Raw genomic sequence first — 13,918 nt, forward strand, 5'->3', positions numbered from 1 at the left:
TATTGCTACATGCTACAACATGGATAAACCTTGAAAACATCATGCCAAATGAAAGGAGCATATTGAAAGAAAGAAGCATACAAAAGGCTATGTATTGTTTGGTTCCATTTATATGAAATACCCAGAATAGGCAAATCTAAAGAGATAGTGGTTGAGAGATAAGTGGTTGTCAGGGATGGGGATAGGGGATAATCGGGTGTGACTGTTCTCTCTCTGTGCCCCATCCCATCCCCAGCTAAGAGAGGGCCCCATAATGAACACCTAGGAGGGCCAATTATCTATGTAACATTTAAAAAAGGCTTGATTGACTGAGTGACCTAGTAGATTCAGTCTCTAATACCAGAGGACAGTCAATGAAGCTAAAGGATCTTCCTAAATTCCTTTCCTTTTTTCACTCATTCAACTCCACATCTAGATTCAATAGGCTTCCTGCTGTTTGGTACTTAGGAAGAATGGAAATGACCTGAATCAGGGAGGGGAAACAGTCACAGTGCAAGATTCAGTCCATCAAGCAGTTTTGCAGACAAGCTTTTGAACAGTCCCTACTCTCAGTCCCGAGAGAGCCCCAGCAATGCAGCTAAGGAAAGCCTGAAAAGCTCTCTGAAAGCCAGAAAAGCAGTGAGACAGTTGTTCCCAATGCCTGCCACCAAATGGCTAGCTGGAAAATGTTTTTGTGTGTGTATATGGGGTATGGGTTTATAGAATGTGCTATGCACTTGTAGCAATATTCAAATAAAAATCTCATTGCTGCCTCAAGTCATTTAAAAAATGTAGTCAATCAAAAGTGTGTAAGGCCTATGTTAGAGATTAAAGTATAAATGTTAAGATGGCTATTTCTTTATTTGCTCTAACAGTTCATTTATTCTCATCAATTCTTGATGTAATAACAAAGAGCAGGAGGAGGCAACTTGTGTGCCAATAAACACTTAACACTCCCCTATCTCCCCAGAAAACAGAAAGAAAAAAAATTGGGGATGGGGGGAAAAAGTAATTGGATTTAAATGGCAATACAAATTTAAGTCTTCTATGCTTTAATCATTAATTGTAGCCTGCATATAACGCATTCACTTAACAAATATTCATGTATGCTAGGCACTAGGCTGGGGCTGGGAGTGAAGTTAAATTTTGTATCTCCCCAGGAAATTGCAACCGAGTGACATGTGCTAAACAGATGCAAACACAAGATAGTTTGAGTGCATACACAGGAGGAATCTAATCTAGTACTGGAGGGTAAGACAATGTTTCTTGGTGGAAAGGTATCTAAACTGAGGTGAAGAGCCAGGCAAAGGTAGGATGACAGGAATGGGTGATTTTTCTGGCAGTTAGCAAATGTAAAATCAGGAGACTAAATATCACAATGAGAACTGGAACACACACCGTTGGAAGCAAGGCAAACACTTTTTTTTTGTGAATCATATCCTTTCTGCTAATGTTTATCTTGCTGTTTTTCAGCCAAAGGACCCCTTATTTTGGAGGGCTCTGACAAGAGGGTCAACTCCTACTTTATTTTGCTAATCTCATAGTATTGTGTTTGCTTGTCTTCTCCACTAGACTGTTACAGCCATAAGGAAAGTGAGACTGTATCTTATACTGTATTCTCACTGCTTATAGTAGGTCTATCTATGCACTTACTGGCTGAAGACTAAAAAACATTTAGAGGGGGAGGGTATAGTTCAAGTGGTAGAGTGCATGTTTAGCATGCATGAGGTTCTGGGTTCAATCCCTGGTGCCTCCTCTAAGAATAAATAAATAATAAATCAACCTAATTACCTCCCCCTACCAAACAAAAACACACACACATTCAGAGAGATAATACAGTGCAATGGATAAGAGTGCAGACTTCGGTGTCAGACTGCCTTGGTATGAATTCTGCCTCAGTCACTAATTGCTGTGTGGACTTAGGCAGTTTTCCTATCAGTAAAATGGGTATAATACATGAATATTTATGTTTCCAGGACTGTTACCAGGATTATATGGTATACTGCATATCAGGCATTTGGCCCATAGGAGTGCTCAATCAATGTTAAGATATAATTCTTTATCTTACACAAGTTAAAAAAATTAGAAAGCTGTAACTTTGAGCATTTCTCGTATTATTCCATAATATAAAGTTTACCTTTGATGTTAGAAATTCCTGGTAGGGAGATAGGTCTTAGCTGGGCAGCTCTCTCAGTCTGGCCTCCAAGAGAGCGTGAGAATTTTGGCAATGCTGATGGCTTTGATGTGAAATTCTGTACTTGCTCTGTAAGAAACAATATACGGTTTTAGTATTTCCTAATCTGACACCAAATTAAACCAGTATTGAAGGTCATCTTTTAGGGCAATTTTATTATGTACGTAAGAGAAATAGCTGAGAATTAAGTAACACAGTGACTATGTGAAGTTAAAGGCATGGATTGAGATGTTCTGTGGGTAAGTGAAAAATCAATCAGTACTATGTAACATTCAGGTTTGTGGTCTCAGTGGATGCTCTTATAGTATAAGTTAGCATTATGCATGTTTAAGAGTTTTAGCTGCAAGTGACAAAAGCATTGGATATCTGGCATCCTAGGAGCCGTGCTATAAGCCCCATCTGGGGGCATGTGCCATCAGACCAGCAGGTGCAGAGCGTGTACTGCTATACCATTATGTAGCACAATGTTAGGACAAGGCCTCCCATTGTAGTTTACCTCTCACTTAAAAGAGAATAAGAGAAGTTGCACTGCTTTCCCCAAAATGAAAAATACTTGTGGGTGGGTAGGGGTCCAAACCAACATAATCCAGTGCCCTGGATAGAGCTTATACCATAGAGGTTGATGCATCTGCTACTATTAACTAGGTACGTCCCTACCTAAAGCCAAGGGCTCCTCCAACCCAATGATCCCATCATTATTTGTTAATAGTTTTTCAGAAGGACTAATACTTATTTTTAAGTAAATTTTATGCACTTACAGAAATGAAGACTCCCCTAACTGACATTTAGGGCTGGTTTAATATACACTATGACAGTAACATTTTTGCCTATAATTGGATGCAGACAGCATGGAAAAGTCTATTTCCAGCTAAACATTACCCATTCTTCCCTTAATAGACTGGAGTACAAATCATGTGCAAAATGGGCTTTTTCTAAATGAAAGCAAAGTGCAGCAGCTTCATCTCGGTGCGCTCAGGCATCATTCACTCAGTTCGATCAGTCTTGCTGTAACACCTTTCCCCGCTCCTTGTGCGGGAGGCAAGCTGCCCAAGCCTGCGTGAAATATTCAAAAGCCAACCCTGAGTATCTCACCTTCACCAGCAGTCTCCGGAGGCCTGCTGCTCTCAGGTTTGTTTGTGAGCGCACTGATCAGCTGCAGTTTCTCTCTGAGCTTGGATACTTGAGAATCTGAACTATCTTCTTTCTGCCCAAAACAAAGATCACAAATGGTTGAAGGTGGAAGGAAGACACATCTGATTCTCCATGACACTCCCAGAGCCTGTTCAGCCTGTAGTGCTTGACCCCCAGCAGGCCGCCTCTAAGAGCAATGAAGGGACGAATCAACAATGACTGGAGAATCTTCAGTGCTCAGTGTCAATGAGGGTCTGGCTGGATTTGAGCCCAGACCATTAAGGGAACATTATGTGGCAGATGATCTGATTCTCTGTGTGCAGTCGGCTGACGGGGAAGGCGTGCATGTGTTAGCAGTAAAGGAAATGTACGCTTTCTCAGGTGCCGATGTGACACTCATTTCCTAAATGAGTAGGAAATTGTTTCCTAGGAACTATTTCACAGCAACTGAATAATTTCCCTGAATATCTTACTGCACCCCTTGTGATGAGATCACTTTAGGCAGAGTTTTATGCTCTTACCACCTTAAAAAAAAAAAAAAAAGCGACCAAACCACAAGTGTTCTCCTGATCTTCCTTTGTACCCCACCATGGTAATGATTCAACTGGTGGCAGGAATTGTTAGGAACATGAAGGAACGATATATTTCCAATTCAAGGCCTTACTTATATCTTAAAAAAAATTTCCCCCCATACCTTCCTCATTCCGAGGATAATCTAGTGGCATATAAAAAAATACAATTAATTATACAAAGAGAAAAGTCTGGTTTCAGTGAGGTCAGTATCTAACTGCTTAGGCTAGTGTGAAAGACCCTGATTCTATGTTTCATTAGAATACTGACCACTACATGTCTCTTTTAGTCAATATGTATTTACTCATTTCTCTTCTATCCTTATTCTACCCTAACAGTTACTGTACAGTAGACCACACAGTTTATTTAGGGAGCTAAAACAGCTAAAACTAGGTACTAAATGCTTGAATAATTTACGACAAGGAGAAATTACATTTGGTTAGGATGCTTAGATGAGGAAGGACAAAGGGACTAATACACTGGGATAACAGTTAGAAACACAAAGTGTCTGAAAGTAATGCCAAAAAATTCAGGTAAAAATGTGTACTAGCTCTATTTTATGCTGATATTTACTGTCAAAATCTGAACTGTTGCTGAAATCACTACTATTTTCCAACAGTAACCACCTGTTGCTTTTTTTGTGCTCAACATTTTTATCTGGATCTTAAATTTTTCCTGCCATTCTCTAAGTGAAGTTAAATTTTTTTTTTTTTGCAGAAGCAGTTAGAAAACTCAACAAAAGCCTAGCTTATAAAGCATTAAAATATTGTATATGTGACTTTTATCTAGACAACACAAAACTGTTAAGGAAGAACAAATACAGATGGAAAGCACTACACTGAAAACTGCCTGTACTATGGTTCATTTCCAAGTTCATTTCCTGTGAACCTCATATCCTGGAACTCAGATGCAATGTGCGTCTGAAATACTTTAGTCACTGAGTCACAATCTTCCTGGCTTTTCCTGGTCTTATAATATTAAACAACACTCTAGTCACAGAAAATGCTGCAAACTTTCTTTCCTGGGATATCAAAGAGTATCACAGATTGCTTGTGTTCCTGTAACAATGTATCTGGGAAGAACAAAAAACGGGGAGGTATAAGGTGAAGGGAACTGGCTGAAGTTGAAAGGCACTGTGTATGTATTGAGACTGCAATCTCCCCTCCATCCCCCAGGAGACCACAATCTTAAAAATAAGAAATAATTTTTAGTTTAGACACCATTTTTAGGTTATCTATGCCTCTGTTCCCCATCGTGAGCACAGATAACTTTCTGTTTTAGCTTAAAAGTCACTTCCTTAGGGAAGCCTTCCTGTTCTCTATCAATGCTCTGTTATGCCCTATACCTTTCCTCTGTAGCACCTATCATGCTCGTGATTATCTCTTCAACTAAAATTAAAAATTAAAACTAAAATTAAAAAATTAAAAAAAACTAAAAATTACGTATTAATGATTTTCTGACTGATGGACTTTGAACTCCACCAGAATAGGTGTCACGTGTCTATCCTGCGCACTGGGCACAGGGCAGGTGCTTGATAAGGTATTTACTTATTCACTAATACACTAATTACATTGTCTTACAGTTTCAGCAAAAAAGACTGGAGTGTATCCTTTGAGAAAGAAGCAGAAGCACTTACTCCAGAGTAAGCCTCCTATTATTTACCTTTACGCTCTGGGATTTTACTGAATCTGTTCTGTTGGTCACTTGATGCAAAGACTCCCTTTTCAAAGTGGCAGCTCTATCATTCATCTTAAAGGGTAAAATGAACAAAACAAGAGAGGATTAAAGGCAAACATCAACACTTAAACAACATCTAGCACTTTTTAAGCAAATTGGCCAAACTTATTTAAAGGGTCTCAACACTTTCAACAGAAATACCAGCAGGAGAATGAGAGGAGAGAGGGAGAGAGGCCCCAGAGAGACAAAGCTGAAACTGGTGCTTCTGGTTGTTTCCAACAGATACTGTAAAACGCTAAAGTATAAAAGGCGAGAGAACTTTTACCCAGAAGCAGAACCAGGCTGGGTATGATGCTGTTGGAAGGAACAGTAGGATAGATGGTACTATTAACAATTTCCTCTTCTGGAGTAAAAATAAAAGTGGGAATGGGAGGGACAGTATGGGGAGTTTGGGGGCTGGTATGTTTTCACAATAAGCCTTGAAAACCAAACTTCAAGCCTAATTCTCATCAAATCATCCAAAATTCCTCGCTTCTACTGTACTTAGTTTAGCTAAGTTCAAAGGGACTTTTAAAAATAGGGCGCCTTTAATCTTCACAGCTTAGCAGTAAATTACATGCCCCTGTAAAGTAGGAGGAGGGACAGGACTTCTTACTTCACCCTCAAAGCCAAGTCCAGGCAACTTGCCAAGACTGTTCAACTGAGCCAGTTCAAACACTGCTGTCTTTGTGCCAGAGCTTGACTTTATGCATGGGCTTGCTTCCAGCTTTGGCAGTTGCTTGATTTATGGGACAATTTCCTGTATTTGGTTTCCATTTCTATATATGCCCGTGTCTTTGATGCGTGACATCTTTTAATAGCTTCTAGCTATTAAAAAATAATCCATAAGGATCCTAGCACAATGTATACATAAAAGGTGACTAAAAAAAAATAAATAACCACCACATTTTATTCGAGATAACGTGAAAACCAGTAAACCTACTGTCCGTTGGCATCGGTGATTTAGGATGTCATTCAGGTTCCTCCATGTAAAATGAGAAGAAGGACTCAATGATCTCTTAAGGTGAGGAGCTGGTCTGCCCTGATCTGCTTTATTTTATTTTTAAATTAATTAAGTTTTTAAAATTGAAGTATAGTCAGTTTATAATGTTGTGTCAATTTTTTGACCTGATCTATTTTAAATAGCTTTCTTGAGATAATCTGCAAGGGGACTCCCCCTCAAATGCAGATGAAAGGGAATAAATCTGAAAGTCTAGTTTGGGCTTAAAAAAATGACAAAAGACTCTCTAGTTATTGTCATTGTCATTACCCTCACCCTTAATAACTTAAAAAAGGCAAGATCAAGAAGACCTCACTTGGAAATATGTGCCAGAGCTCCCCTACTGGATGAGTCACTGGTAACATAAAAGGAGGCTTGTCATCTCTGCCAACAACTTGTGGTGAGGCCTTGGCAAGCAAACGAACCTCTCTACATCTCCCTTCCAAATCAGGACTGACATTGCCCGTGCCATGCACATCACAGAGCTAGTGTAAGGATTAAAGGAGTTGAGGATTAAGCACCATACAAATACGTAACCTCTCAAATACGCCAGAAGGCAGTGTCTCAGAAGGAATTGCGGAATGTCATCCATGTACAGACAAAACACGCTGCAACACAGAACATGTCACAGAGGATGTGAAGAGGCTTACCAAGCTGAAGGACAGGTTTGCTCACTTGTCTACCTTGCTCAGAACAACCAGATCTCTTTCTATCAAGTTGACTCTCTGGGTAAGATTACTGACTGTCTCATTCATCCCCTCGAGTTTAAGGTCATTCTGTCTCTGGTACCCCACCAGGGCACTGTTTACTTCCTCTAAAAAGTTGTGGAGGTATACTGGATATCCTGGAGTGGAAATAAATCAAGCTGTGGAATCCGGCTAAAGACATGTACTGGACAAACAGGCCAGCAGCACTGAACAACCATTATTATGTCAAGTTACTGAAGTAAACTCCTTTTCCTGCTTTAGACCATCGATCTCCCGACTCTGCTTTGTCCCTCTACTGTGAATTGCTCCCAGTTTACTCCCTCTGGAATTGTCTGACCTCAGTTAGACAGGAGGGGGAAAGAGGGAAGAGATGACCACCATGATTCACTCTCTGGTCCCAGAGAGCTGAGAGCTTGAGAATTGATTTTCCGATGTTTACCTCACCAGCTGGTGGGAAAGCTCGCTGGGTTATTAACTGAAATGCTCATTAACCTAATTTATCAGAACAAAACTACCTTAGGAACAATACCAATTACTGAATCGGCTCATGTAGCAAAACCATAACAAGTAGTGCATCATTCAGTACAAGATTCAATTATTTTTATTGACATCCTCTAGAACTGATTGCTACTTAAAAAGGAATGATGATTATAGATTTTAAAGGGCATTAAACTAAGGACAGGAATTCTTAGTGAAGATTTCTTTTATTCCCTTTAATGTGTTTCTGAACTCAAAATCCTTTTTCCTCCTCTTGGCTTTAGTCTTTAAAAAATCTTGATTTTCAAGGATATGCTTTCTAATGTTCTTAGTATTTACTGTGGCTCAAAATAGCCATCACTCTGAATTAATCTGCTGTCCATCCATCTTTACCTTGCCCAGATTGCTATTTTTCATAGATAGTTTCAGGATAATCTGGTCATTCTAAGCCTCTCAAGCTGTGAAAAGGAACAGATTGTACTGACCATCATGCAGGGAGAGAAGGCAGAGTGCCAAAGGAGAGACAGGGCAGTCTTGGGTCCCTGACAGAGCCATACACACTCCTCTCTGCTCAGCTCTCAGGCAGGCAAATATATGCACATGGTGTCTGCTGAGGCACCACAACACTGGGCCCACACTGCTCAGGCCACCTCCAGAGTCCACTGTGGTCACAGGGAGTTAAGCCAGAAGTAAAAGTACCTGTTTAAAATTCTCACTGTGGCTTTTATTGTCAAGTTCGGATGTAGCCGAAGGTGATGGAATGATCTCGCTGCTTCCACTGATCTCCTTCAAGGCATGCTGATTCTGTCAACAGGAATAGAGGTTAGTATAGGTAATAAGTAATAACTAGGTCTACTTAACCAATTGGGATGGTCCCAGAACATTCCAGCTTCTTGTAGGGGGCATCCACTGATTAATCAACAATTATTTTCCAGGAGCCTACAGTGTAACCAGTCCTGTGCTAGGCCCGAGGGTACCAGATAATTTTGGGGATGCCCAGTCTGAAGCCTAGACTGGACCAGCAGCACCCAGACTACATCAGAGAACTGAGATCCTTAGTCTCTGAGTGGAATGTACTCCCTAGAAACCAGCCCTCCTCTCCCTGTTACCTGTACTCCCAGAGAAACTACAGAATCACTGTCCCTTCTAGGACCAATTCAGTCTGAACATAGTGTCATCATTTCCCCAAGACTAAACAGATTTGTACATTCAAAGAAGAGCTGGTTATGGAACCACTGGCTTTGGGCATTGAGCACAACCACCATGCACGTGATTAGTTTTTCATTTTGTACAGCACGTGCCAGGATTTATGTCTCAGGGTTGCCTTTCCTCTTCCATTCCCTTCCCACTGCTCAAGTCTCTCTTTGCAGAGAATAAAGTATAACGTGCTTACATACACTTTTTCCCTCCAGTGGAAAACCTCTATATGGCTTAATCTTTCAGAGCCCCTAACTATGACCTATTCAGTATAAAGTGTGCCAGTAGGAGGATTACCATTGGCAACCATGGAAGTTTAAAAGAGACGGATTTAATGATAATAGAATATGTAATTGATGAAAATAAATTATTTTCCTTGAAATTTGAAAGCCTAGACAGGTCAGGTCAGCCCTGCTTTTATAAGAAACAAAAGGTAACAATAAGGAGAAAAGAAGGAGGAGGAAAAAAAAGAAAAAAACCCCCCATGGTTCTATAAAGTATGAATTTTTGAATTAGCAAAAAGTATTTTAGAAAATAATTACTCTGAGAAAATCCTCAAGATATTAAAACAGTGATAACAATGATGATGATATAATGATAATAAAAGAATTATTGAGTTAGATTCATCTTTATTATTATGGACCACACAGTTACTTAGTGGTAGAGCTGGAATTGGAATCCAGGGTGTCTGGATACCTAGATCAATGCCTTTTCCTCTGGGTCAGCCCCGCTAAATAAAAGTTAGGCGTACTTGTTCTGAAGAAAATGAAAAACCCTCTCTCTAGCCCTCTTACATGGTACAAACTGCCCAGTTTAAACTGGAAACTCCATAGCTTGAAAAGAGCATGTGGGGCAGATCTAGAAATTAGTGGAGAAGCTAGGGAACTTTTGTGTACTTTGAATAGTCCTGATTTCATGTACATGTAACTTATCTCCTCAGCAAGACAGTGAGAGCTGTGCCATCCTTTTTCACCCTTCATAAATCTTCCATGGAGCTGAGTACACATTAGGAGATTAATTAAGGCCTCTGAATGACTACAGACAGCTTACATTTGCACAGCATTAAGAGACGACTGAAAACAATTCCTGAGCACTGCAGGGGTTTGCTTCTGTCTCAGAAATCTGTTGCTGCATAACAAATCATCCCAAAACTCAGTGGCTGAAAGCAACAATTTATTGTTTCTCATGACTCTGTGGGCTGACTGGGCTCAGTCGGGATGGGGTGTTCTCCTGTTCCACATGCCGCAGGCTGACGTCACACACGCATACAACTGCATTCGACTGGGAGACTGGCTAAAGCTGGAACATCCAAGATGGTCTTGCATCCTCTAGAGCTCCTCGTTGCTTGGCCTCTAATCATTCCACAGAATGCCCAAATTCCTAATCCACAGAACAGTGAGAAATAATAAACTGTAGTTTTAAGCCACTAAGTTCTGGGGTGATTTGTTATGTAGCAGTAAGTAACGAAGACACTTCCCCACACCCCTTTCCTTCTTTTTCATTTTCCTTCCTACCCATTTCACTCTCAGGATGGTGTCATCACTGTATCTCTTCCAGTACGTTTGCAAAAGACAGCTTTTAATCCTATCTACTCCAGTTTCCAGACTATAGAAAAATCAATACACACTGCTTTACTGTATCTTTTTAAAAGGTGCATAGTAGGATCTGTTTAGATAAGCGAAAAGTTGACATCACATGATTACACAGAAAAGGGTAGGGAGAAGTATGCTGACTTTCTGTAGCATTTGTAGATTTCCTTACCACATCACTTTGCAGTAACTCCATGGTTTTCTTGTGTTCGTCCACAGTTTTCTGTATTGCCTCCACAGCAAGATGGACGCTGTTTAAAGTATTGCCAATGGAAGCTACACTCTGAACAGAAACATGTAGTAGGGTCAGGGCTTTATCCTTTTTAAAAAATTTTTAACAGCTTTATTAAGAAATAACTGATATACAATAAACTGCACACATTTAAAACATGTAACTTGATAAGTTTTGACATATACATACCTGTGAATCCATTACCACAATCATGATAATAAACATCCATCACCCTCAAGTTTCCTCCTGACCACTTTGTAATTCTTCCCTCTCTGTTCCCAGGCAAGCACTGATATACTTTCTGTCACTATATATCACTACATATATATCAGTTTGCATTTTCTAGAATTTCATATAAATAGAACCAGTGAGGATGTATATATATAAATTTTTTGCCATGGTTTCTTCCACTCAGCATAATTATTCTGAGATTTATTCATGTTGTAGCTACTACTCAGCAATGTTGCACGTGCAGCATGTCCATTGTATGGACATATCACAGTTTATCTCTTGACCTGTTGATGGGCATTTAGGTTGCTTTCAGCATTTGATTATTACAAATAAAGCTGCTATGAATATTCATGTATAAGCCTTTATGAGGGTACATGCTTTCATTTCTCTTCATCAAATGCTTTCTTGTCATCACAACACCTAAGAGGTAAATGGCTGATCATATGGTAGATGTATGCTTAACTTTAAAAACTACCAAACTGGGTTCTAAAATGGTTATATCACTTCATATCTCCACTAGCAGTGTATGAGAGTTCCAGTTACTCTATCTTCTCATCAATACTGCTATCCTCAGTTTTTTCAATGTTAGCCATTCTAGTGGGAGTGCAATGGTACATAATTGTGATCTTATTTTACATTAAACACTGACCTGATGAAGGATTACTTCAAATATCCTCTAACTATGAATTCAATGTAGCTTATACTGACACAATTAACAGGAAACTACATACACACACACACACACAGAGGAAAACCAAGTCTCTCCTGAAAAAAAACTACTAGTTTATAAATCTGGGACCCACAGATAAAGTTCTCCCACAAACTGCCTCTAGCAAGCCCTGTAGGCAGATGGCTGGAGCTAACACTGTGGACTGTGTCAGGAGCAAATGATGACTTTTGAGTAAAAGTGTGTGGAAGCATTTTTGGTTTTGGGAAACCCAGCACAGTAGAGAAGAAGGGAAAATTCCATTTGGCAGCATGTATTCTCCTGCTTCACAAACCCATCAGAACTGCTGAGTAGATGAGGTATGGGTAATAGCTTACTTGCTTTCGTTAGGCCTAAGTAGCCCACGTGGATTGGGGATTTAGGAATATAATTCAGAAACTATCTTTTAAGAAAGGCCTGTCTTAAGGGAATATCCAAAAAAGTGTTACTATTTGGTGGGTTTTGGTCTTTCATAAGCTATAATGATAATTTTATAGTGTCTCATTAGTATTTTTAACCAAGGGTGTTCTTTATTATACTGATAGCCAATAATCTAAGAGATCAGGAAATATTTTCAACATTAAAAAAAAAAGTACATGAGATACACCGAAAATAGGTATCTGAGATGACCTATCACTTCAAAACTGAGCCACTTGTAATGAAAGTAGTGACTGACATTATAAACGCACAGATTTGCAAAGAGAGGACACATTGGGTAGAAGTCTCTAAGCTGGGATGTTATCTCTGCAAGCTCTGTTGTTACAGAAGATACAAACAGTCACAGATATCTACTGTTAGAGAATCCTCACTGGCTGGATGTATGAGCCCATCAGGATGCAAGAAGATAGTAAGCTCTTGTTTAAGATTTTTTTTTTTTGAAAGAAAGCAGCTGACAGAGCCATGTGAACTCTAGAGCAAAACCCTGAAAATCCAACTGCAGAGTGCCTGGCACATACTGGAAGCTCCACAAATGTTTACTGAATTAATGAATGTAAGAATAAACCAACTTCTTTTTCAAATGCAAGCCTGCCAGAGTTGCTTCTGTATTAAAAGTTACAGATGCCTACCTTTTACTCATTTGGCCCTTGGGAACAACAGCAAAAAGAATTTTTTTTTAAAGTTGTAAGCGGATGATCATATTGGACAAACAGCAGACTGTTGAGACTGAGCACACACAGGTGGTGTGGCTATAAAATAGCAAGTTTTGTTTCTGGCTTAGGAATTTCTCACTCCTTTGTGGAAACAATTTATATGTTTATAGAGCCTGGCAGTATAATCAAATCAAACTCATCACACACTAACTTTTAAAAGTCAAAGATCCCAGATTTGATACCCAGTGTTTGGGGTTCCCAGAATCCCTTCTTCTACTTCCTGCTGCATGGGATGATGCTGCTTGTGTTTCCATTAGGCACCCTCTTCTCCTCCCATCCCCTATAAACTCTCCCCCACCAGCTCTGAAGATTCCTCAATATTTTTCATCTAGGTGGTCACTGTCTTCTGCTCTAGGTTTGAATCCTAGGGATCAAGTAAACAGAAATTTCAAATTATTGTTTGCCTAGGCTCTACAGTCTAAGGTAAATACCTACAAGTGAACAGCTTAGAGGATGTATCCCTTACCTTTATAAAGTAATATATATTGTTTTCCAAAATGTTTTTCACCAATTTATACTCTCAGCAGGAGTGTGTGACAGTTTCCTTTGCTCCACATCCTTGCCAACACTTACCATAGCCTGAATTTCTAATTTTTGCATTTCCCCAAATTATCTTTTGTTAAAAGAACAAACCAAACAAGTAAAAACAAACAAACAAAAATCCTCTTTCTCAACCATGGAAAATAATAGCAATCTGAGCAACTGTCATGTACAGTTGGTTTGCTCTCATAAAGACACAGTCGATGATGAACTGAGAAGGCAAGTAATGAAGAGCAAACCCACATATGTTAACATAAGGGTCCTACCAGAGCAATTCTCAGACTTGGAGAGACAAATAAAAAGGTGTGAACCTATGTAAACCACAGCTAAAGTCACCTGCTGCAAATTAAAGGCAAAACTAACCAGACCAAAAGAGAGTTCTGAACTCTTTAGAACAGTAATATGCTCTATGACTATCGTCCTGGAGCAGCTGATTTCAAATGCCAGGCTTTCAGAGAAAATTTGTGAGAAGCTAGAATTACAGTAAGTTAATCGCAG

At 39.5% G+C, this 13,918-nt stretch overlaps 1 protein-coding gene across 2 annotated transcripts in view; it reads right to left on the reverse strand.

The window, feature by feature from the left end:
- Positions 1-13,918, reverse strand: part of EFCAB14 (EF-hand calcium binding domain 14) — a 37,453-nt gene that overhangs the window by 5,733 nt on the left and 17,802 nt on the right. The window contains exons 5-9 of one of the 2 annotated variants that reach the window (XM_014553947.2): positions 10,733-10,843; positions 8,474-8,578; positions 5,537-5,623; positions 3,266-3,377; positions 2,117-2,242 (exon numbers count right to left, since the gene is read on the reverse strand). In XM_014553947.2, the coding sequence (XP_014409433.1) occupies positions 2,117-2,242; positions 3,266-3,377; positions 5,537-5,623; positions 8,474-8,578; positions 10,733-10,843 (541 nt within the window). The remainder of the gene's footprint in view (positions 1-2,116; positions 2,243-3,265; positions 3,378-5,536; positions 5,624-8,473; positions 8,579-10,732; positions 10,844-13,918) is intronic. The other variant, XM_032494189.1, reaches the window with a different exon arrangement.

Source organism: Camelus ferus, chromosome 13 (genome assembly GCF_009834535.1).
Source record: "Camelus ferus isolate YT-003-E chromosome 13, BCGSAC_Cfer_1.0, whole genome shotgun sequence".
NCBI lineage: Eukaryota > Metazoa > Chordata > Mammalia > Artiodactyla > Camelidae > Camelus > Camelus ferus.